Below are 27,062 nucleotides of genomic sequence, written 5' to 3'. Positions count from 1 at the left end.
CTCAAACCTTGTTATGCTGTTTCCCTATCAAAAGCTTATCCACAGGCAGAATCCATAATTCTATAGTTTGGTATTGTCCCAACCTGGGCACACATGCATTTTAACAGAAGGCTTAATGGGAAAGGAACAAGCATGGATTATTAAGGTTTATCATGTGCCAGGTGGGTCCTAAATGTGTGTTGCATTATCTAGTCCTGTAAGCAATTCTGAATCAGATACAGCTATCTCAATTTTACAGATAAGAAAACCAAAAGGCAATAGAAACAATAGCAAGAAAATGTGTGTGGGCCGTGAGAGTGTGTATGTGGGCAGCAGGGAGAGGGGTGAGAATGTGGGGTGAGTTGGAGAAGCACAATGACTTGGTTAATTGTATTCTGGAAGTCTTTGACAATTTTGACCACAATTTTGTACTTGGAATCCTTCTTGATTCTATGTGGGTCTTTCAGTGTTATTCTGAAGAAATTGCAGTTGTTAAAAATTCTTTACTGGTCAGTGCCTAGATTTCTTAAAGAGGTAGAATAAAACAGGTGCTTGCTAAACACACTGTACTGTTCATACATTTATTTTGCAAATTAGGCTCCCCCCCCCCCCTTCTAATGCTGCTGGCCTTGGCTGGGTGATCTCAGGCAAAGAGAGACCCCCTGCTTCCTCTCCTTCTAAGACCCTTAGTTCCTTCTAGTTCAGTGGTGCTCAAAGGTAGGTATTGAAACTCATAAAAGTAGAATTTACTCACCAAATTACCCAAGTTATTGCTAAGGGTCAATCCCTGTCTCCAGCCAGTTTGATCCTTAGAAATTCTTCAGTCTACTTTTAATTCTATGGCATTTCACATTCCTCTATACCCTTCCCTTTCTCTTGCTCTTTGATATAGTGAAAGTAAAAATTTCCAGGGAAGGTGAGATGCATGATCCTCTCATATATTTCATGGTGAAAATGATTCCAATGTGACAATTGACAAGTGCAGGAAGGGGAGAGACCCTTGCATCAGATGTTTGCAAATTTATCCACAAATATCCATCTCTACCACGACCATGTTCCAAATAAGTTATTGCCGTTGTTACAGTGAAGATATTAATCATATTGTGATGAAATTCTTCAGTTTTTTTTTTTTTTGCATATGGAGGCAGACAGGATAGCTTAGGATTGTATTTGATTAAATCTCCATTTATAAAATAATGATGATATAAGAGTAATTCAGTCATCATGTAATTCTAGCAAAGGCAAAGAAAGCAGATTTTAAACCTGAGAAATGTTTTATCTATATTTTAATCAGAAATGATTGATATACAACAATCTACAATTAAAGAAAAACTTGATATGCCCAATGTCATACCTAACAATTATTTCTGTTTTTGTACAACCCATGTCGTTGTACAGGATACCAATTTTGCAACCTAAAGAAATACTGATATCACAGACTGCTCAGGGAATATCTCATAGAATCGCAAGTCTAAGCAGGAAGAAACAATTTTAATTGTAACTGAAGGGTTCTGATGACAGAAACAATATCTTAAGTGATTGAAAACAATTAGCAATAAATTGAGTCCTTTTCAAAACATCATTATTGAGTACTTCAGAAAATCTGAGTGTTTGGGAAGAAATAGCTTATTAACTTCTGTCCTTTAATTAGAAAAGAACACTCCAGGCATTGTTTCATTATTTGTTTGTTCCTGAACAAATAGAAGATAAAAGGCAAATCTAAGATTTTTAAAAATTATATTCTGCCACACCCTTCCATCCTTCCTTCCTCCCTCCTTCCCTCCCTCCCATCCTCCCTTCTTTTCTTCCTTCCTTCCTTATTTTTTATGCCATCCTTTGTCTTATGGCCAAAGAAATGTTTCAACCCTTCAGTTGCACAGAAAACAAAATGAAATTTCATGATTCTGTTATAGTTAAAAAAATGTGTGTGTGTTTTCTCATTTTTGGTAGCTGGTTTATTTTAGAGGCTGATGTGTTTGAATAGAATTTTCACATGTGGGAGAGTATTGATTGGTAGGGAAGAAAATGTTCATGTTTACATTTTTCCTTTTCACTATGTTTTTACACTAATATGCAATTTGATAATTATACAATTAGAATTGTACAGTTAATTGTATTTGTTTTTTAAATCCTTGTTTGGAGACTTAAATCACCTCTGAATGACTTTTATGCTAACCTCAATATTCTTTACCACTGTTCTAGAACTATTATATCTTTTAACCAGGAATGTATATAGTTTATTTAGAGATATTACTTACCTGTCTGATTCTACTCTGACTAGTTGTATGACACCAAACAAATTACATAATATTTCTAGCTTCAGTTTCCTCATTGGTAAAATGGAGGTGGTAATATTATTGGGGAGATTGTGCATAAAAGCATTTATCATGGTATATACGCAAAGGGAAGGCATATTGAATGTTAGCTCAGATTGTTAACTGATTCTTCCCCAATACATGCAAAACACTGGACTGTTTCATGATTAATTTGTATAAAAATAACTCAGAAATTCAAGAAAATTCCTTTAAGTGATCCCAGTATGTGACTATAACTATGTGAGCGATATTTTAAAATACATGTATATTCACCTGAATGCTATCCTTTAAGTCATCTTGAAAAGCACACACGTATTCTAACAATTTTACCATTGCTTAAGAGCTTTTTAGACTTTACTGATGGAAAACTCTTCCGTAGCAAATTCTGAGCCATATTAAAAAACAAAACAAAACAAAACCTCAGTGTTATTGCTTTTATTTGACTAAAAATTGAGCCCATCCTTGAGGGGTGAGGAAGGTCAGATGAGATGTTTTATCTCATCTGAAATAGTCTTGTAAATTATAAAGAGTTATACAAATGTAACCTGCTACAGAGTACAATATTAAAGAATGAATAACCTCATTGAGAATATTAAAAAAGTATGCCTCAGGCTCTTCAAGAAATTCTGAAAACCTCCAAGTGTTTTGAGCTCTAGCTACACGATTATGGTATATATATGGTCTCCTAAGTGCCTACGTGGAGGTAGACAACACCCATTTGAGAATGTAAAATTTAGTTGATAAAAAATATTCATTCATACTATTGATTTTGTCACTACTCTGCTTTTAACCATTTCCTGCGATACCTAAAATTATCTCTTATCAACCGATTTTATCTCAGATTGCTGAACCATGTTCTTCAGTTTGTTTTTCTTACTGTCGCCTCAAGGTTTGGGTCAGAAGCATTGTCGTGGCAAGCCAACTGTGACTTGGGCTGGAGTGCCACAAATGGTTGACTTCATATTACTCATTTCAGAGCTATTTAAATAAAGAGCTGAAGTTGAAATGAAAATTTTAAAAAATATGTTAAGTTTGTAATTTTTGGAGCATTGTGGTGCAAATGAGCTATAAGCCAAGCAGATCATGGAACGCATATTAAGGTGAATGGAAGCTTAGGAAAATGACCTCCAGAATTGGCAGGTAAAGTAACACTTCCAGTTCTGAGGCATGTTTTAACAGACAAGAAAATGTGACTAGGCGGTATAAACATAGTGTGGTTTAAGGTGACAATCAACAGATCATTTGAATAATTGAGAACCTGAGGGAGAACAGGGTTTGATCATATAGAGTTTCCTCATTTGGACAGATTAATTTCATCTTGCAAATCTTTGCTGTTGATCGAGTCCCCTTCAGTTCTTTTTCAGAGGTCATTTCAAATCCTTTTGAATTTTTTTTAAAAATTTTATAAGTTCAGCACTTCTCTTTTCTATTCTGTCACTTTGTATTAATTATATTTTCTGGCTATCAACTGGATGTGATACTTCTTAATAAAAGCTGACTTATCTCTTCCTCCTAAGTACAGCAATAGACATCCTAATCAGTGCCTGCTGAGGCACCTTATCACAACTGGGAAATCAGGGACTGTGGATTAGCGGCTCTGCTAATGTGAAAATAGGAAAAGAGCTAAAACAGTGCATGCCATATTTTCTGTATTAGTACGTCTTTAGATATTCATAGGCACCTTAGAAATGTATAGACAATTGTTTGTTCAATATCAAGTTTAAAAAAACAGCAAATAATATTTTGAAAATGGATGAATATATCATTTTTCCAGGAGAAAATGATCAATATTCTTTAAAGTTTTCCACCAAATAATTAACAGCTTTATTAGCGATATTCCTAGAGCAGGCGTGTGTTTGCAATGTAGCTAAATCCATTCGGCAAAGAGAGAGGAGGGAACAGAGTCACAGTACCAAAGATGCATTTTGTATATAATGGGATACAAATCAGATGTTATCAAAATACTCAGCTTTAAGGTTTGTCAGTGGCTAAGTTACAGTGGATAAAAATTATCAAGCATCTTCAATGAAATTACATGAAATGCTCCTCGGCAATCTACTCTATAACTTATAGTCTTTCAGAAATTTCTTTCTATAACTTGCAAAATGGAAGAATCTCTTGAAAATGCATGCATACGACTTGCCATTGTTTGTTTTGATTCATTTAATGGAATTCTAATTCCAATATTTTAAGAAACACTATGTACTGTTTTCAGTGTCCTGAATATATACCTTCAATTTAAAACATTTTTCTTTTAAAAAGGAAGAGGTTGGAATTGAGGATAATAAAATTACAGATATACTAAATCCTTCTTATTCAGAGTCACTTCCGTGCTCTTCACATATGCAGGTTTAATATGTTAGAATTTAAGAATGTTTAAATTAGATTCAAAGAAGACATGTTTTCAAACAGTCTTTCATTTAAATGTTGATTTTTAGATACTTTGTGAACATACCAACTTGGCTTCTAAGAAGTTAGTGTGACATACCTTTTCATAAATATAATTGTTACATTTGAAAAGATCTCTTATTCCACTCGCAGAAAGAGAGGGGAGAAGTTAAGACTCTAATAAGACATATGTATCAGGGCAGAAGGGTTCAGTTACCAAAGCCCAGGAAGTAACATCACTGCACCCATCAGAGCCAATGCCATAGTTTCAGTTGTTGCTGTCCATCCTGCTCCAGTTGTGTCTGAAGTACTACTACCGTCTGTTTGATGGATTTGCTTTACATCACTGAGGTTCATCTCATCTGGCATCCCTGTAGAGGCAAATAAGAAAAAAACAGAATGATGGATAACTAGCTCACCATGATACGTCTAGAGCAGCTCTTAAGCCAAATCGTGGACCCCATTGTTTTATTCTTTTTGTGTAGCATTCCCTGTGTGTTTCACCTAACTCTAAAAGATGAATATGACACATACTTCTGCTCTTCTTAAATTGGAAGGTACAGGACCTTGAGTGGGAGTGTTCAGAAACTTTATAAGAACAAAGCAAAGCACTTTCCAGCTTTTTAAAGCACTTGGAATGTTTCTTTAAATGTTATTGAAGTAAAGCAATTTAATTAAAATGACCTGAGGTATAGCATTATTGCTTGTCCCAGAGATGTGACAACTGTAGGAACTGTGTGAAATCTTTGCTTATGAAAATAAAACCATGTAAGGAGAAATAATTAAGTAGGACTTTTTTTTTTTTTTTTAATTTTTTTATTCATTTATTTATTTATTTATGGCTGTGTTGGGTCTTCGTTTCTGCGTGAGGGCTTTCTCTAGTTGCGGCAAGTGGGGGCCACTCTTCATCACGGTGCGCGGGCCTCTCACTATCGTGGCCTCTCCCCTTGCGGAGCACAGGCTCCAGACGCGCAGGCTCAGCAATTGTGGCTCACGGGCCTAGTTGCTCCGCGGCATGTGGGATCTTCCCAGACCAGGGCTTGAACCCGTGTCCCCTGCATTGGCAGGCAGATTCTCAACCACTGCGCCACCAGGGAAGCCCAAGTAGGACATTTTTAAGAAATAAAATTGATACAGATCATATTTTGTATTAGGCTAAACTTTGCATAGGATCCTTATTGAAATATATCAAAGAATAATAACAAATATTAAATGTTATCTTTTATACACATGCAGAGCTATGGGGATACGGGTATAGTCAATAGATCAAAGAATTTGTTAGTAGGATGGATTGTGGCTTGAAGTTAAGGATGAAGTGTTTGATTAAAGAAAAAAAATGTTGTGCAAAGTTACAGACCAAGATCTAGTCACATCCTGGTTATTACTTCTGTGTGTTGTAAAACCTGACAAACTGAGGAGGAGACCAGTTCTCAAATTATTGGGAATGAAATAGTTATTTTGTTAAAGAAGTTTACCTTACTATGGTATACCTAGGGAATTACTGATTTATCAGTTACTATCTAGTGCCACCAGTGTGTTCAGACCATAAGACTGTCTGGATTATCCCATGGCATGCCACCATCAGTCACAATTAACAAGTTTAAATTCAATGTTACTACAGCCACAAATATTGACATCGTAATTACAGTGAGACTGGAAAAACAAAGCTTCATATAAGGAAAAGTCAATATTTATATAATTAGGTCAATACATATATATAATTCAAAGGTAAGCTCTACTGCATTTAGGGATGAGAGCATTAAAACGAAGCTCAGCTCTGCTGATCTGACATATTGATTTTACAGTCTGAGCTCTTGCATTATTATTCATTGTCTGGGTACTTGTTTTGCCCTTCTGTGTCATTAGGCAAGACGAATAAACTAGCAATTCCTTTTTTTATAGTGAATGGAGTGGAGTGTGAATATTTTAGTCATGGTTTTATACTCCTTGTTATGCTAGAGTATAACAAGGAGCTATGCAGACTCTAGGTAATTAAAATTTTTTTTCCAAGATAACTACATAAATTTGAGCTTTAAGGGATTTACTTTTCTTTTTAAAAGCACTGTGAGGAGGTGCCTGGATTGGATTCATGAATAACTTTTCCTTATACCTTCCTGAGCTGGTATTTTCCTCATTCATTCATGAGCCAGGCACTGGTCTGGGTTCAGGGGGTACCATGGTGAGTACAGATATGAAAACAGAAACATGTTAAATCTTCGCCTGCAAGTCAGGCAGTGCCAGGAGGGGTATCCCATCTTCAGTCAGATGCCATTTTAACATCAGAGGTAGTGATTTGATAGTTCTAAGGATGATGGTCCCTTGAGATAAGAATTATATGAAAAGAAAAAAGATCCCTTGAGGAAAGGAATTTAATTAGCTAAGTGTGTAAATTATACCAAAGCTCAACCGAAGACCCATAAAAGAAAAATTGGTTTGGAGATTTCTCATATTAATAAACAAAAATGAAGTAATTTAAAATAACCTTTTCCACACATAATAGCGACACACAAAGATGACAATAAATTCATATTTCTGCCTTTGGTGACTTACAGTCTGGCGGGGGAAGACAGATAGCCATGCTATTACAAAAACAAATGTAATATTAAAACTCAGGCACATGCCTGATGGTTGGTGCTATGAAGTGATACAATCTTATACAAGATGAGGTGTCAATTATATACCGTCCGGTTGACAAAGGCAGGACAGAGAGGCAATGACAGCCAGTTTGGAAAGGATATAATCCTTTATCAAGGAAGATTGCCAAAATATACCAAAAGTGTTTAAAATGTACACTTACCTAGACCCCAAAATTCCACTTTAATGGAGAAATTCCATGGGAATAATTTTTAAAATATGCACATATTTATTCACAAAATGTTAACCTGTGCATTGTTAGTGCCATTAAGTGTCCATTAGTAGAGAACTAGGTTAAGAAAAGTGTATTCACTTATTTTAAAAGATTCAAAAAGTAGATATTGGTACAGAAAAATGTTTTGATATAATTTTATATGTATACTTTCATGGTCTTTAAGAACCTTTAAACTCTGTTAATCTACAGCTGCTTTTCTTTGAGAGTACGGAATCTGTCATTAATTTCTGTATTCACCTAGTAAACATTTAGTAATAACTAGGCGAATGAATAAATTGATGAATTTAATCCAGGACAGAGAATTACAAAACTATAAAGATACATTTCTCCAATTAGGTTTGATCCCCGCCCCAGTTTTATTGAGATACAATAGATATATAACATTATTTAAGTTTGTGTATAATATGTAGACTTGATGTACTTACATATTGCAAAATGATTACCACCATAGTGTTAGCTAATGTCTCCATCATGTCACTTAATTATCATTTCCTTTTCGTGGTGAGAAGATTTGAGATCTACTCACTTAGCACTTTCAAGTATATAATTCTGTATTAATCACTGTAATCACCATGCTCTACATTAGCTATCCAGAACTTATTTACCTTATAACTGGAAGTTTGTACCCTTTGAACAACATCTCATTTCCCCCTACATCCCAGTCCTTGGCAGTCACAAATCTACTCTGTTTCTATGAGTTTGGCTTTTTAAAATTTATACCTATACGTGATATAATACGGTATTTGTCTTTCTCTGTCTGACTTATTTCACTTGGCATAATGCCCCCAAACTTCATCTAAGTTGTAGCAAATGGCTGGGTTTTCTTTTTTCTCATGGCTGAATAATATTCTATTGTTTTTATATACAATACATCTTCTTTATTCATTCACTCATTGACAACTGTTACGCTGTTTCCATATCTTGGCTATTGTGATTAATGCTGCAGTGAACATGGGAGTGCAGATATCTCTTGAAGATCCTGTCTTCATTTATTCTGGGTATATACCCAGATGTGGAATTCCTAGATCATATGGTAATTCCATATTTTAAATTTTTAGGGAAACTTCATATTGTTTTCCATAGTGGCTGTACCAATTTACATTCCCACAAAGAGTGCAAAAGGGTTCCCCTTTCTCCACATCCTTGTCAACACTTATCATTTGTCTTTTTTGATAATAGCCATTCCAACAGGTGTGAGGTGATATCTCATTGTTTCTGTTTGTTTGTTTTGGTTTTTTGTTTTTTTCTGGCTGCACAGAGCAGCATGTGGGATCTTAGTTCCCTGACCAGGGATTGAACCCGTGCCCTTTGCAGTGGAAGCACAGAGTGTTAACTACTGGACCACCAGGGAAGTCTCATTGCGGTTTTGATTTGTACTTTCCTGATAATTTGTGCTGTTGAGCATCTTTTCATGTACCTGTTCACCATTTGTATGTCTTTGGGAAAATGTCTATTTAGTTTCTCAAATTCAGTCTCTTTTAATATAAAGGCATAGAATTATATTACAGCAACACCAAGTGTAGAATAAAATATTAGAATTAGATGTGAACTTAGAATTTTCACCTAAGAAGAAAAGTGGTGAATGTAATGGAAAAGATTCAGTATGAGAATATTAACTTAGCAAATATGTGTTAAATAAAGTTGCTATGGATCTTGTTATGTTAAATAAAAACTATTACCCTTGGTCATTACTTGCTGGATTTGGATGGTCATTTATACCAAAATCAGTCATATTGGCAGGACATTTAGGAGTCTAATAAATCTGATACAGCTTATATAACAATTTACCAATACTTAGTGATTACTCCATTCTTATCTCCCAGGAAATATGATTGATAGTTCCACCCAGGGTACTGACTCACTTGAATCTAGGATACATCCTGAAAAATGCTGAGTAATTTTCCAGTTTTCCTTGGGGGCTTCCATGTAATCCAATAACAAAAGCAGAGTAACTGTATTTTTGAAGAGAAAAGGTCCATGGTAATCATGAACACCCTAACTGAAGGTGATCTCTGTGATTATATATTTGACTTTCAGACGGTCTGACTAGTAAATGGGGCTATTCTCATGACAACCTCTTCCATTCTCTATGGGCAAATGTCTGAGATTTATTTACAGTCCCATTGGTCGACCCTTTATAGCCATGAGTAGTCTTCCTTTTTGACAATTGTGTAAGAATAATGAAGTAATTCTAATTGCTAATAAATTAAACAATGGATTAAAACATTAATGGGAGATTCTGACTATATACCAAAGTTTACTTTACAATAGTATGATGTATTGAGATATTTCAGCTCTGGGTAGTGTTGGAGATTGTTATTTATTTGTTACTGCATCAAATGAATTATTGGTTATTCTCCAATAATTAATGATAAATAGATTTTATTTTTCAGGATAGAGTTGGTGGCACAGAAAATATTGTTTGGATCTTTTTTCAGTTTCTGATGCTATTTTTTTTTTTAACATCTTTATTGGAGTATAATTGCTTTACATTGTTGGTTTCTGCTGTATAACAAAGTGAATCAGTTATATGTATACATATATCCCCATATCCCCTCTCTCTTGCGTCTCCCTCCGACCCTCCCTATCCCACCCCTCTAGGTGGTCACAAAGCACCGAGCTGATCTCCCTGTTCTATGCGGCTGCTTCCCACTAGCTATCTATTTTACATTTGGTAGTGTACATAGGTCAGTGTCACTCTCTCACTTCATCCCACCTTATCCTTCCCCATCCCCGTGTCCTCAAGTCCATTTTCGACATCTGCGTCTTTATTCCTGTCCTGCCCCTAGGTTCTTCAGATACACTTTTTTTTTTTTAGATTCCATATATATATGGTATTGGTTTTTCTCCTTCTGACTTACTTCATTCTGTATGACAGACTCTAGGTCCATCCACCTCACTACAAAAAACTCAATTTCATTTCTTTTTATGGCTGAGTAATATTCCATTGTATATATGTGCCACATCTTCTTTATCCATTCATCTGTCAATGGACACTTAGGTTTCTTCCATGTCCTGGCTATTGTAAATAGTGCTGCAGTGAACATTGTGGTACATGACTCTTTTTGAATTATGGTTTTCTCAAAGTATATGCCCAGTAGTGGGATTGCTGGGTCATATGGTAGTTCTATTTTTAGATTTTAAGGAACCTCCATACTGTTCTCCATAGTGGGTGTATCAATTGACATTCCTACCAACAATGCAAGAGGATTCCCTTTTCTCCACACCCTCTCCAGAATTGATTGTTTGTAGATTTTTTGATGATGGCCATTCTGACCAGTGTGAGGTGATACCTCATTGTAGTTTTGATTTGCATTTCTCTGATGATCAATGATGTTGAGCATCCTTTCATGTGTTTGTTGGCAATCTGTATATCTTCTTTGGAGAAATGTCTATTTAGGTCTTCTGCCCATTTTTGGATTGAGTTGTTTGTTTTTGTGATATTGAGCTACATGAGCTGCTTGTATGTTTTGGAGATTAATCCTTTACCAGGTGCTTTACTTGCAAATATTTTCTCCCATTCTGAGGGTTGTCTTTTCATCTTGTTTATGGTTTCCTTTGCTGTGCAAAGGCTTTTAAGTTTCATTAGGTCCCATTTGTTTATTTCTGTTTTTATTACCATTTCTCTAGGAGGTGGGTCAAAAAGAATCTTGCTGTGATTTATGTCAAAGAGTGTTCTTCCTATGTTTTCCTCTAAGAGTTTTATAGTGTCTGGCCTTACATGAGGTCTTTAATCCATTTTGAGTTTATTTTTGTGTATGGTGTTAGGGAGTGTTCTAATTTCATTCTTTTACATGTAGCTGTCCAATTTTCCCAGCACCACTTATTGAAGAGGCTATCTTTTCTCCATTGTATATTCTTGCCTCCTTTATCAAAGGTAAGTTGACCATATGTGTGTGGGTTTATCTCTGGGCTTTCTATCCTGTTCCATTGATCTATATTTCTGTATTTTTGCCAGTACCATACTGTCTTGATTACTGTAGCTTTGTAGTATAGTCTGAAGTCTGGGAACCTGATTCCTCCAGCTCCATTTTTCTTTCTCAAGATTGCTTTGGCTATTTGGGGTCTTTTGTGTTTCCATATAAATTGTGAAATTTTTTGTTCTAGTTCTGTGAAAAGTGCCATTGGTAATTTGATAAGGATTGTATTGAATCTGTAGATTGCTTTGGGTAGTAGAGTCATTTTCCCAGTATTGATTCTTCCAATCCAAGAACATGGTATATCTCTCCATCTGTTTGTATCCTCTTTAATTTCTTTCATCAGTGTCTTATAGTTTTCTGCATACAGGTCTTTTGTCTCCTTAGGTACGTTTATTCCTAGGTATTTTATTCTTTCTGCTGCAATGGTAACTGGGAGTGTTTCCTTAATTTCTCTTTCAGATATTTCATCATCAGTGTATAGGAATGCAAGAGATTTCTGTGCATTAATTTTTTATTCTGTTACTTTACCAAATTCATTGATTAGCTCTAGTAGTTTTCTGGTAGCGTCTTAAGTTTCTCTATGTATAGTATCATGTCATCTGCAAACAGTGACAGTTTTACTTCTTTTCTGATTTGGATTCCTTTTATTTCTTCTCTGATTGCTATGGCTAAAACTTCCCAAACTATGTTAAATAATAGTGGTGACAGTGGGCAACCTTGTCTTGTTCCTGATCTTAGTGGAAATGGTTTCAGTTTTTCACCAGTGAGAATGATGCTGGCTGTGGGTTTGTCATATATAGCCTTTATTATGTTGAAGTAAGTTCCCTCTGTGCCTACTTTCTGGAGAGCTTTTATCATAAATGGGTGTTGAATTTTGTCGAAAGCTTTTCCTGCATCTATTGAGATGATCATATGGTTTTTATCCTTCAGTTTGTTAATATGGTGTATCACATTGATTGATTTGCGTATACTGAAGAATCCTTGCATTCCTGGGATAAACCCCATTTGATCATGGTGTGTGATCCTTTTAATGTGCTGCTGGATTCTCTTTGCTAGTATTTTGTTGAGGATTTTTGCATCTATGTTCTTCAGTGATATTGGTCTGTAGTTTTCTCTTTCTGTGACATCTTTGTCTGGTTTTGATATCAGGGTGATGGTGGCCTCGTAGAATGAGTTTGGGAGTGTTCCTCCCTCTGCTATATTTTGGAAGAGTTTGAGAAGGATAGGTGTTAGCTCTTCTCTAAATGTTTGATAGAATTTGCCTGTGAAGCATCTGGGCCTGGGCTTTTGTTTGTTTGACGATTTTTAGTCACAGTTTCAATTTCAGTGCTTGTGATTGGTCTGTTTATATTTTCTATTTCTTCCTGGTTCAGTCTCAGAAGGTTGTGCTTTTCTAAGAATTTGTCCATTTCTTCCAGGTTGTCCATTGTATTGGCATATAGTTGCTTGTAGTAATCTCTCATGATCCTTTGTATTTCTGCAGTGTCAGTTGTTACTTCTCCTTTTTTATTTCTAATTCTGTTGATTTGAGTTTTCTCTCTTTTTTTCTTTATGAGTCTGGCTAATGGTTTATCAATTATTTTTTATCTTCTCAGAGAATGAGCTTTTAGTTTTATTGATCTTTGCTGTTGTTTCCTTAATTTCTTTTTCATTCTTTTCTGATCTGATCTTTATGATTTCTTTCCTTCTGCTAATTTTGGGGTTTTTTTGTTCTTCTTTCTCTAATTGCTTTAGGTGTAAGGATAGGTTGTTTATTTGAGATTTTTCTTGTTTCTTGAGGTAGGATTGTATTGCTATGAACTTCTCTCTTAGAACTGTTTTGCTGCTTTAGGTTTTGGGTTGTCGTGTTTTCATTGTCATTTGTTTCCAGGTATTTTTTTGATTTCCTCTTTGATTTCTTCAGTGATCTCTCGGTTATTTAGTAGTGTATTGTTTAGCCTCCATGTGTTTGTATTTTTTACAATTTTTTTCCTGTAATTGATATCAAGCCTCATAATGTTGTGGTCAGAAAAGATACTTGTTATGATTTCAATTTTCTTAAATTTACCAAGGCTTGATTTGTCACCCAAGATATGGTCTATCCTGGAGATTGTTCCATGAGCATTGTTGTTTTTGGATGGAATGTCCTATAAATATTATTTAAGTCCATCTTCTTTAATGTGTCATTTAAAGCTTGTTTTTCCTTATTTATTTTCATTTTGGATGATCTGTCCATTGGTGAACTTGGGTGTTAAAGTCCCCTAGTATGATTGTGTTACTGGTGATTTCCCCTTTTATGGCTGTTAGCATTTGCCTCATGTATTGAGGTACTTGTATGTTGGGTGCATAAATATTTACAATTGTTATCTCTTCTTCTTGGATTGATCCCTTGATCATTATGTAGTGTCCTTCTTTGTCTCTTGTAATAGTCTTTATTTTAAAGTCGATTTTGTCTGATATGAGAATTGCTACTCCAGCTTTCTTCTGATTTCCATTTGCATGGAATATCTTTTTCCATCCCCTCACTTTCAGTCTGTATATGTCCCTAGGTCTGAAGTGGGTCTCCTGTAGACAGCGTATATATGGGTCTTGTTTTTGTATCCATTCAGTGAGCCTGTGTCTTTTGGTTGGAGTATTTAATCCATTTACATTTCAGTTAGTTATCCATATGTATGTTCCTCTTACCATTTTCTTAATTGTTTTGGGTTTGTTATTGTAGGTCTTTACTTCTCTTATGTTTCCTTCCTAGAGAGGTTCCGTTAGCATTTTTTGTAAAGCTGGTTTGGTGGTGTTGAATTCTCTTAGCTTTTGCTTGCCTGTAAAGTTTTTAATTCCTCTTTCAAATCTGAATAAGATCCTTGCTGGGTAGAGTAATGTTGGCTGTAGGTTTTCCCTTTCATTACTTTAAATATGTCCTGCTTCTCCCTTCTGACTTGCAGAGTTTCTGCTGAAAGATCAGATGTTAACCTTATGGGGATTCCCTTGTATGTTATTTGTTGCTTTTCCCTTGCTGCTTTTAATATTTTTTCTTTGTATTTAATTTTTGATAGTTTGATTAATATGTGTCAGCATGTTTCTCCTTGGATTTATCCTGTATGCGACTCTCTGTGCTTCCTGGACTTGACTGACTCTTTCCTTTCCCATATTAGGGAACTTTTCAACTATAATCTCTTCAAATATTTTCTCATTCCCTTTCTTTTTCTCTTCTTCTTCTGGAACCGCTATAATTCGAATGTTGGTGTGTTTAACGTTGTCCCAGGGGTCTCTGAGACTATCTTAAATTCTTTTCATTCTTTTTTCTTTATTCTGCTCTGCAGTAGTTATTTCCACTATTTTATCTTCCAGGTCACTTATATGTTCTTCTACCTCAGTTATTCTGCTATGGGCCCTTCTAGAGAATTTTTAATTTCATTTATTGTGTTGTTCATCACTGTCTGTTTGCTCTTTAGTTCTTCTAGGTCCTTGTTAAACGTTTCTTGTATTTTCTCCATTCTATTTCCAAGATTTTGGATCATCTTTACTATCATTACTCTGAATTCTTTTTCAGGTAGACTGCCTATTTGCTCTTCATTTGTTTGTTCTGGTGGGTTTTTACCTTGTTCCTTCATCTGCTGTGTATTTCTCTGTCTTCTCATTTTTCTTAACTTACTGTGTTTGGGGTCTCCTTTTCACAGGCTGTGGGTTCGTAGTTCCCATTGTTTCTGGTGTCTGCCCACAGTGGGTATGGTTGGTTCAGTGGGTTGTGTAGGTTTCCTGGTGGCAGGGACTAGTGCCTGTGTTCTTGTGGATGAGGCTGGATCTTGTCTTTCTGGTGGGCAAGACTACGTCTGGTTGTGTGTTTTGGGGTGTCTGTGAACTTCTTATGATTTTAGGCAGCCTCTCTGCTAATAGGTGGGGTTGTTTTCCTGTCTTGCTAGTTGTTTGGCATGGGCTGTCCAGTACTGGAGCTTGCTAGTTGTTGAGTTGAGCTGGATCTTAACCTTGAGATGGAGATCTGTGGGAGAGCTCTCGCCGACTGATATTACGTGGGGCCGGGAGGTCTCTGGTGGACCAGTGTCCTGAACTCGGCTTTCCCACCTCAGAGGCTCAGGCCTGACACCCGGCCAGAGCACCAAGACCCTATCAGCCACACGGCCAGGTATGTGGGGAGTTTCTTGCCTTTTGGGAATTCTGAGGTCTTCTGCCAGTGTTCAGTAGGTGTTCTGTAGGAGTCCTTCCACATGTAGATGTATTTTTGATGTACTTGTGAGGAGGAGGGTGATCTCCACTTCTTACTCCTGTGCCATCTTGAAGGTCCTCTTCCCCTGATGTTATTTTGTATTCCATAGTGATCATCCAGAACTTTTTCCTCAGTTTGTTTTATTGATTTTTGAAGACTTTAGAAAGGAAACATACACCTCATATGAAAAAAGTCAAATTATTTTAAGCTATTTTATAATATTACTATTATGGGTTTTTTTAAACGATTACTGTGAAATTTCGTCTAGAAATACTTTTTCAATAGAAAGTTTGAAATGCCATTCTTTGTGCAATTGGTAATAAAAACCAAATAATAAAAGTAAGTCTATTAAATATACTAGTCCTCATTTATATACTACAGACCTTAGTCATAAGAATTTACAGGTATTGGAACTATTATATTTAATGCTTCTGAAAATTATTTTTAAAGAGTGTAAGACTTATCAAATACTCCTAGTTAATCACAAAATATTTGTAGTTCCTCAGTTAGTAATAATATGGGGTTAAACACTACTAAAAATTAAGATAATAAAATATCTATACCTAGACACATAGTAGTAATAGTCAATGGTATCAAAAATAGAAAGATTTTAAAGCACTCAGAGAAAGGACAGGTTCCTTTGAACAGAACAAAATACCTGTATTGTATTAATTTTCAAGAGCAATAATAGAAGTTAAAATTAAAAAAATTTTCTAATTATGAAAGAATGTATAATTCTATAAAGAGTTAAACTATATGGAAGAAATAAAGGTAAAAGTAAAGGTATTTTAACAAAAAGTGTTTTTAATACTCCCTAAACAATTCTAAAATCATTGTTAAAGAATATATGTAAAAATATAAGAAAATAAGCACAAATAAAGGAGTGGGATGAACGTTATAATAGTGTTCAAAATAATTGACAAACATCTTGGTTACTGTATATAAGTGTGTTGGTTAAGAAAACAACAACAAAATGGTTAATTTACATATAATTTTATGAGATATAATTAAAATACTTGAAAGCAATTGTTAAAACATTCTAAAGTATTTGTATGTTTGGGAAGAAATGAGAAATATCAACTTAAGGTTTTGTCAAGACCACTATGTATTTTAATGAATGTTAAAAATTCAAGCCTAAGAACTTAAAATTCATATGGAATATATATGTTCCTAATCCATTAAGTCAAAGGGGATTAATACAATTTAATGGAAGTCAGAAAAGAATAAACACACAAACAAATATGCCTGGCAAATAAAAAGCACAAAATCAGATGTTAGAACAATATGCAAATAATTTAGTAATCTCTAAATGAAATGAACTGAATAAAATTAGAAAAGAGACACTCAGTTTGGATTTCAAAAGAAATTTAGCAGCATAACAAAATGATACATAAAGGGTGAGAGTAAATGTTTGCAAAAACACACTTCAAGCAAATAATAACCAAAGAAAGGTGATGTCATTATATTAATAAAAGATAAAATAGGTTTTGAGCATCAAAAAGGATAAAGAAGGTCTTTACATAATAACAAAAGAAATAATTCAACATAAAAATATAACAATTCTGAGCCTAACTTACCTTAGCATATTCTCAAAATAAATCGCTATTAATAAAGGAAAATAATTGGGTAAAATAATAAAGCAAAATGGACACATACACATTCAGTGGGGGATTTTAACCCTACTATCTTGTTAATTAATAGCTCAGGCAGATGAAAATTAGTGAAGATATGGATGACTTAGTCATCAGAATCTTTGGGGCAAGAAAAGGAGAACTCCATTGCCTTCTAGCCTTGGTTCTAGTAACAATCCTAGTATCCCTTTGCCCTACATCCCCATTCCTTCACATGCAAAGAGAACAGATTGCCCTGATTCCTAAGTTGGGAAGAAGAGCCAGAATGCTGAGCTTTTGGATTTCTCATCCTCTTTTGGATTTGCTTGCCCACAGTAAGGATGCATTCTTCCTGCTCTTAACCACGACATAAATTGAAGTCACCTTTTGCTGCAGGAAGGACCTGTAATTTTCTAGCTATGCTTCTGACTGGACAGTAATTCTTGGATGAAATAATAGGTGTCATATGTCAGGACATTCTCTAGTCCAGCTTTTAACAATAAAATGTTTTTATCTGTCTGATATGTGTGCTTATATTTTAATTGGTTCTAACCTCGGATGAAGAATAAAGGAGTATTATTTATTACACTTGATCCAAATACAAACTTTCACAAACTTGGTCCAATAAACAAATAAATACAGCTAGCTAGCCAGATGAGATAGCATCATGCAGTTAACGACTAGTGGATATAGTGCGTAAATATTCTTTTAAAACACACCTAAGACATTAATAAAAGTGATCACATAGCAGGGTACAAAGCAAATATCAACAACTAACAAGGAATTTTAAACAAAGAATATGAATTCTTTGACAGTAACACAATAAATTAAATGTCAAAACTAAAGGAGAACCATGATCCCTACAGCAAACCTTATCTAAGGATATAAAACAAGACCTAAATAAACAGATGTATCAAGTTCACAGATGAGAAGATTTAAGTTTATATTGTGTCTCTCACTATTTTCTGAAATTCCATCATGATGTCCCTTGGTGTGGGTCTATTGGATCCATTGTTTTGGGCACTCAGTGACCCTTTCTACCTAGAAACTCATGTCCATCTGGGGAAATGTTCTTGAATTCTTTATTGATGATTTCCTGTCTGCCATTTTCTCTGTTGTGTCTAGGTGTCCCATTATTTAAATGTTGGATTTCTGGAAGGTGTCCTCTGCTTCCCTCTTCCAGTTTCCATAATTTTACTCTAGTTTCTAGGATATTTCTTAAACTTAAGTCTTTTTTTGAGGTTTTCATTCTTGTATTCAGATTTTAGATTTACTAAACTTGATATTTTTTCCTCTAAATATCCCTTTTGTTTTTGTTTGTCTTCTCAGACCTTATTAAGATGATAATTACAGTACTTTTTCAAAGTTCTCTTCTCTCTGCAGTCTTTAATACAAATTACTTGTTTTCTGCTTGTGGATATGACTTTTCATGTTACTCACTTAGATAAGTGGTAATCCCTGATTCATGGTTATGTGCTAATATTTAAGAGTAGGAAGTGAAAATTTAGTTAGAACTCTGGGTGTGTGAATGGGGTTCTGTAATTAGTAGACAAATGTGGTCTTGTTTACATGTCTGTTGGTGAAACTACCTGTCAGTAGGATAGGGTAAGTCACGCTGAAAAAACAAATGCCTCCAAAGTATTGGTAGCAACGTCTACTGCCTATTGAGGTAACTCTGCATTGTAACTTAGTACCTCACATCCATATTGACACATCCTTCCATGATCACCACAACATGGGGAAATGGGTGGAGAAACAAATTGGGAATTATAAGCCTCCATCTGGATGGGGTACATGACACTTCTGCTCACTAGGTTTATTGGACAAAGCTAATTACATGACTGTCTCTAACCTCAAGGGACAGGGATGTGTAGTTCTACTATGTGCACAAAGGGGACAAGACACAGAAATATTGCAGACCAGAAGTCACGTCTATCAGGTCCCCTTTAAGTGTCTTTATTTGTTTCTTCTTAAGCTAGGTCTTCTCAGCAGAGACCTTACAGTATCCTGCCTAAGAGTAATTCCCTGCCTGCAAGGACTCTGGGAGCCAAGTGGGAGCAGGGTTGGGGGAGGGTATAGGTTTCAACATTCATTAAAGGTAAATAGGTAGATAGGTAGGTAGATATAGATATATATATTTACCAAGTATTATTTTTGAGAATAATACTCCTGCTTTCAACTGTGCCTGGCATTCCCCAGTCCAGAGACACTTTCTGGATTATACTTCCTGTAGCATACTGACTTATGGGAGAGACATACACCAATTGGTCAGGAGTGGAGGAAGAAATCATGGAATGGTACAGCTATTGACTAGTCCTTCTTTTGTAGACCCTCTTCTGTCAATCCCTTCTTACCAGAAGTGACAGATGATGCCTATTACTGTCTCTTTTGAGGATTCCATTGAGCAAATTGGGTTGGTTCTCTGCTTTCTTCAATGGTGTTTGGGAGTTGGCTTCCCTGGGTGTCCTACATTAGGCACCACTCATCCGTTTGCTTTCTGGCTTCCAAATGTTGTTATCAAACTTCTTCAGTTTCCTCTGCTCTCAGTAAATTTAGATTTTTGTTAAAAAAAATTCTTATAATGTATTTTAGCGGGGTGGCAGGAGGGAATAAAATTAAATGTGTTTGATCAATCTGTCATCTTGAAGGCAACTTGCTGAGCATTTCCAGCATCTGGCCACTGAAGCTCCATCTTGACTCTCTGGATAAGTCTAAGTCTCTTCAGCCCATTCACACTGGTGTAGTTCAGGTTGTTCTGGTTGATCAGTGTTCCTGCTGCTAACTATTTTTGAGGACCATCCCTGATAGGGTGATTATTTTCATTAAAAGTACTGAGCTGTGTTGCATTTTGGCCAGGAAACTTACCAGTAAAGCATGAATGTTCCCTCCCCACTGATAGTAAATAGTGCAAAACTGCCTTATGGAAGAATGATTGAATGCACACTGGAAGACTGGAAGGCAGGTTATTTTGCCTCTGCATTGCCTAATCCAGGGTGCATTTGCTGTATAATATTGTAAAGATTGGTAAATACGCCAGAAGAAGGCCTAGCTGGCTATAGAGCTATGGGGATAATTGGAAAATTGAGACTTGCCGTAATTTGGGCCCTTTAAATATTTTCTTTTATTTGGACTTTTTTGTTGGACCCATAATACATATCTTTAAGATACTGGGTTGGGCATTGATTAAATAGATGACATTTCACTTACTAGTAGTTGCTAAAGATTAGCTGCAGCAAGTAAAATGTGAACACTGATGAGGAGACAGTTTTTCTCCCAATGAAATGTGAAAATTAACTTCAGACAAAATTTGCCTGTTTTACTTCAGTAAGTGAAGAATATTAAGTAGCTAATCCTTAGAGCCTAAAAAAATTGTCAAAATGTCTAAGAATGTTGTGCAAGAGAGATTGTGAAGCTTATTACATTTATTAAATGGAAATGAATTATCTTGGCTTGCATATCCGATTCACCATGTGTATTATAAATCAATATGTTTAACTTAGTATTTCAAGCCCTAAATATTTTGTATGTTATTTTTTAAGAAGAAATTCCATTGGCCCAAGGGATAGCTAAACAAAATATAGGGAACTAGCCATTGCCATCATCTCTGAGAAGAATATCAATGTTATTCATGAAAATATCCACAAAACACAACACACGTGAGGACAAGCACTTAGGCTGTGGAGGATGGCTGTCTGCTCACCCTTGTGGTGTTCTCAGTCGGATGTTTGTATTTAGATGGGACTATGTAACATTTTAAAGTATGTTATTTGCTCTACTTTGGGTTGACAAGACATTATGAAAATAGCAAGGCGTGTGTGAGGAGGGAAGACTCTCATACTGAAAGCAGGGGAATTATGCGGATGTTGAAAATTACAGGATCACTTTCCCTGACCCTGTATGGAAATGCATCCGTCCTTGCATTATATCTCCTAGAATAAATAACATCCATACTCATTCTCTCTCAAACCCACAATTCATTGTTGTCCCAGTGTCTAATTCCATGTGATATATTCTAATAAGTGGCACAGTTTTCCAACCACTGTAAGTTTTCTGGCATAAACGTTTCTGACAACAATCATGTCAATTCTTTCTGTCCTTGTCTCTATCTGTTGTCCAGTTATAAATACTACTGTGTTTTTACCCTAGGTGTGTGTATGCTTTCTTGTCATCATTACTCAGCTTAAGAATGTTTAAACATATATATCTATCTCACTTATATTTAGGTTTATATGTTGATCTCATTCACTTAATTTTAAGCCCATCGAAGTCATGATTATATTTATGTTTTCTATTTCTTGGGCTTATAAGTAGCTATTCACAGTATTCTACATTTGGTAGAAATGATTTTTGAATATATGACTTACTATAAATATTTGATACGTTAATAAGCACTTAACTCTTTTTAATTTATTTAAATGGGAGCTACCCAGACTTTTAGAATTCATGATAGAAAGCAGTGGAGTATAGTAGAAAGGAGCTAGGGTCAAGCCCCAGAAACCTTAGAAAATTCATATAGTCATTGAGATTCAGTTTCTTCACCTGTAACATTTACATGATAATAACGCCTTCTCCTAGATAGATGTAAAAATTAAATGAAATCATAAATATGAAAAACACTTTGTAACTTTTTTTACATAGACAAAAAATATGGTTATTATTTGAACGTTAGAGGCTGAGGCAAGCAAAGTGAGTTGAACAGCAAAGTTTCCTTGGAGAATAGCTGATAGAGCCTGAAATAGGATGCCAGTCTCCTGACTCCCAGTCAGGACCGGGCAAGGGGACTCATCACCTTAGATCAAATTACCTGCACTATTAAAAAAGAAAAAACTAGTCTGATGTTATACAATGTAAATAGGAACCCAATAAGTTAGAATCATCTCTATTATCAAAGAATTATTATAAAGATAATTCAACTGCTTATATACATATATGTGCTTATTATATATATAAGTACTTAAATTTCAAAGTTTAGCTAAGATGATTCTTTAGTTTATGTGTAGGATGAGTCCCTACATAGTTGGCACTTGATAAATGTTTTTGAACAAATAAATTTATATGAAACCATGGCGTCAATAAGTATTAGCCACACACAAAAAACAAACCTTCACTACAACACACCTGACCCCTGCATTTTCCTGTAAAGACAAATGTTCACCTTGTTCCCAGAGACTTTTTAAGACTTTAAGTTTTAGAGCAATTTTAGTTTTACAACAAAATTAAGAGGAAGGTACATAGATTTCGCCTAAATGCCCCGCGCCCACACATAGCCTTCTCTGTCATCAACATCATTCACCAGAATGGTGCATTTTAAAATTTTCACCAAGGATGAAACTACACTGACATACCGTAATCACCCAAAGCCATAGTTAACCTTAGAATTCCCTCTTGGTATCATACATTCTATAGGTTTGGACTAATGCATATGACATATATCCATCATTATAATATCATACAGAGTAGTTTCACTGCCCTAAAAATCCTCTGTACTGTCTATTCATCTCTACTCCCCACACTGCTGGCAACCATGGGTCTTTTTAACTGCCTCTGTAGTTTTGCCTGGTCTAGAATATCATGCATGGTATCATACAAAATGTAGCATTTTTAGATTAGTTTCTTTCTCTTAGTAATATACATTTATGGTTCCTCCATGTCTTTCCATGGCTTGATAGCTCTTTTTGTTTTAGCACTGAGTAATCCATTATCTGCCTGGACCACAGTTCATTTATCCATTCACCCACTGACGGACATCTTGGTTGCTTCCAAGATCTGGCAATTATGAATAAAGCTGCTGCAAACATTCCTGTGCAGGTTTATGTGTTGGGATAAATTTTCAACTCTTTTGGGTAAATACCAAGGAATGTGATTACTGGATTTTATGGTAAGAGTATGTTTAATTTTATTAAAAAGAAGAAGCCACCAAAGTGTCTCCCAAAGTAGCTATACCATTCTGCCTTCCCACCAGCAATCTATGAGAGTTCCTATTGTTTTACCACCTCGCCAGTATTTGGTGTTGTCAGTGTTCCAGATTTGGGCTTTTCTAATAGGTGTGTGATGGTATCTCATTGTTGTTTTAATTTGCATTTCCTTGATGATACATGATGTTCAGCATATTTTCATATGCTTAGTTTCTATCTGTATATCTTTGGTGAGATGTCTGTTAAGATCTTTGGCCCATTTTTAATCAGGTTGTTTTCTTATTGTTGAGTTTTAAGTGTTCTTTGTATATTTTGGATAGCAGTTCTTTATCAGATGTGTCTTTGAAAATATGTTTTCCCAGTCTGTGGCTTGTCTTTTCATTCTCTTGATATTGTCTTTTGCAGAGCAAAAATTTTAATTTATTCTTTAAATCACAATGCTGTGCATTAGAGCTTCAGAACTTACCTTCTAACTGCAACATAAGTGTTAAACGTTAGTGAAGTCTAGTTTATCAATTATTTCTTTTATGGATTGTGTCTCTAGTGTTTTATATAAAAAAGTAGTATTCCTAAAGAATTTTAGGTAAATTATTTCCCTGAAGGTTTCCCATGGAACTCTGCTTCCTGACTTTTAGGAGTGTACAGGACTTTTGTGCACAAATAATCTATTATTTTAAGGATATTCTGATGTAAAAAAGGAAACTGGGTCTCTAAATGATAGGTGTTATTCTGAGGAATGGTCAGTTTCAACACAGAATGAGGAGGGAAAAAATCATTTCCAAGTGGAAATCCAGAGAGCATGTGTCCATGGAGGTGGGGTTGGAGGATATTGCACAATAAAACATGAATAAATGGGGACCAGAGGGAAATGATGCTCTCTGAGCACTTCCAAGGAGTCTTACAATATCTCCCTACCTCTGCATACTAGACCAAATGTGAGCATATACTTCTAACTCTAACAATTAATGCATCATGAGTAGGAATGGTGACAATGAAAGTATTAAAGAAAGACTTTAAGATGGATATAATCTATAGTATATGTACCAACTCAAAAATTTTGTACACTTCTGTTTTCTAAATTTTTTTTGGATATGTGAAGCAAAATTTCAGCAGCTTGTGCAGATAAAGCTTCTAGAAGTTATTTAAATATTAGTTAAACCAAATTTATTGTATGAAACTGTCACTTACAACCACATGGTACACATTATGCACATGATAAAGGTCTCTCATAACATTCTCATGGGATATTAGCTTGTTTGTGGAGTACTAAAGCTGGGACACAAACTGAGAAGCTCTGGGATGCTGCCATTCTAGTCTCAACTCATTCTGCAGTGCATAAATAGAGTAGCACAGTGGGTGCTAGGTAGGATCTCAAAAATCATTACAACAGTAGGATTCAGTTTAAGGACAAAATGAATCCCATATTCAATACCAAATTTCTCCCTTAAACAGTATCTATACTTTATTAAATGATTGTCTTGAGACAGTGGCTGTCTTTCTATGCAATATAGTTTCTCAATCTTGTTTATGTAACTTAGGGCCAATTTTAAATGAGAAAAACTTTTTCTCACTGCCCCAGTTTAGAAAACTGATTTTAATTACAGTGTTAGTTAAATATGTGTAACGGTACAACTACACAAACTTTTAATTAATGATGTAAAGCTAAAATAAACGTACAAATTGAAGTCAAACATCGATGAAATTAACATTAGAATTATCACTCAATGTGATGGATGATAGTCCTCCCAACTCTAAATCCCCAATATACTATGAATACAGACAGTGTGATGGTTAGTTTTATGTATTGACTTTATTGGGCCACAGGGTGCCCAGATATTAGGTCAAACATTATTTTAGGTGTTTCTGTGTAGGTGCTTTTGGATGAGATTAACATCATAATGGGTAGGCTGAGTAAAGCAGATTGCTCTCCCTAGTGTGGGTGGGCCTCATTTGATCAGTTGAAGACCTGGCTAGAATAAAAAGGCAGCCCCTCTACCAAGTAAGAGAGAATTCTTCCTGCATGACTGATGTTAAACTGGGGCATTTGCTTTTTCTCCTGCTTTCAGATTTGAATGGAAACATTGGCTCTTACTGGTTCTCAAGCTTACCAGCACTTTGGACTGGAACTGTACCATTGGCTCTCCTACGTGTCCAGCTTGCTGACTCACCCCGCAGATTTTGGAGCTTACTGGCCTCCCTAATTATGTGAGTCAATCCTTATAATAAGGAATAATATAATATATACATACAAATATCCTATTGGTTGTGTTTTTCTAAAGAACCTAAAATAATAGAGGTTTTGGTACCAAGAGTGATTCTAGAGAAACAGAATTTTGATGAGTTTTCTGACTTGGTTCTGAGATTTCTGGAATTGATTCTCTAATCTGATTAGATTTTTTTTTAATTAATTAATTAATTAATTTTTGGCTGTGTTGGGTCTTTGTTGCTGCGAGCGAGCTTTCTTTAGTTGCAGTGAGCGGGGGCTACTCTTCATTGCGGTGTGCAGGCTTCTCATTGTCGTGGCTTCTCTTGTTATGGAGCACGGGCTCTAGGCATGCAGGCTTCAGTAGTTGTGGCAGGTGGGCTCAGTAGTTGTGGCTTGTGGGCTCTAGAGCTCAGGCTCAGTAGTTGTGGCGCACGGGCTTAGTTACTCCGCGGCATGTGGGATCTTCCCAGGCCAGGGCTTGAACCCGTGTCCCTTGCAATGGCAGGCGGATTCTTAACCACTGCGCCACCAGGGAAGCCCTGATTAGATTTAAAGATGCTAATGATTCCATTTCCAGTAGTAAAGAGAACACTAAGAGTCCTTGGCATAATCTGGCAATAGAAATACACGATATTTCCATTGGATACTTTTAATCACCTACTTATAAGAAGCAGAGATCTGGGTAACTGTGTATGTGATACTTTCTAATATTATGTTAAACTAATGGATATAATGGATTGGCTGGTTGCTCCTAGTGTTGATGGACAAAGTAAGGAAAGAAAAGGATGAGCTCAAGGATTTGAATTCCTAGTTCAAATGCTGTTTAAATGACCTGAAACCTTCTACCTGAACCCTGAAGAGTCCTCTTATCTTCTATAGCTGCAGGGCTGAGTTTACTGAAAATCAGACCTGGAATCTCATCCTGCCACTGGCTGAATTACAACACAAGGCTAAAGTCTTAGCCTTGAAGGGTGTCTACTATTAAAGTGATGGCATTGATTGGAAAGGAATGGGATCCTTAAAGTTGGAATGGGGATGCGTGAGAAGACCCTGATGAAGTTGGGGACATTGGGCCCCTAAATCCTAATAAGTTGTCTTTGCCAGTGGAAGCAGTTTCCCCACCCCCAATGGAAGTGTCTTCTCCACCTACTTTTGATGGAAATAACCCTGCATTGCCTGAGGGAAACATAATGGCCTCCTCTGAGGCAGTTGACATTGAGACAGTATAATTCTCTCCAGGGTCCTCCCCTGACTACCCTTTTTTACTTCGAGACTTATAGTGGATTCAAGTTCTATCAGGCCCCTAACAATAAGAAACAGATTGTAGCCCATGAGGAGGTGCTCCATATTCCAAAAGAACTACTTGAGTTTTCTAATTTATACAGCAGAAAGCTGCTAGGGAACATGTGTAGAAATGGATATATAAGGTGTGGGTTAATGGTGGAAGGAACATAAATTTGGAACAGGCTGAATTTATTGATGGGGGTTTATTAAACAGATTCTGCATGAAATGTTGCAGCTGGAGGAGTCTGAGAGCTGACAGTGTGTTTGGTTGGTTAGCTGAAATATGGTCCAAAAAGTGGTCCAGAATGAGTGAGTTAGAGATGTCATATGGGCCTTGGTTTAATGCAGAGGAAGGGGTTCAGTGGCTTGGGGGGATTA

At 35.8% G+C, this 27,062-nt stretch overlaps 1 protein-coding gene across 1 annotated transcript in view; it reads right to left on the bottom strand.

Annotated features, from left to right (window-relative positions):
- Window positions 1-4,084: 4,084 nt before the first annotated feature.
- Window positions 4,085-27,062, bottom strand: part of GPC5 (glypican 5) — a gene marked incomplete at its 5' end in the record, with an annotated part of 1,368,327 nt that continues 1,345,349 nt past the window's right edge. Inside the window, one exon of the mRNA XM_082366023.1 lies at window positions 4,085-5,053. Coding sequence (XP_082222149.1) covers window positions 4,896-5,053 — 158 coding nt within the window. The 3' untranslated portion in view covers window positions 4,085-4,895. The remainder of the gene's footprint in view (window positions 5,054-27,062) is intronic.

The sequence above is a fragment of the Balaenoptera borealis genome (genome assembly GCF_965194805.1).
Source record: "Balaenoptera borealis genome assembly, chromosome: 18".
NCBI lineage: Eukaryota > Metazoa > Chordata > Mammalia > Artiodactyla > Balaenopteridae > Balaenoptera > Balaenoptera borealis.
This window is presented reverse-complemented; position numbering and strand designations above follow the sequence as displayed.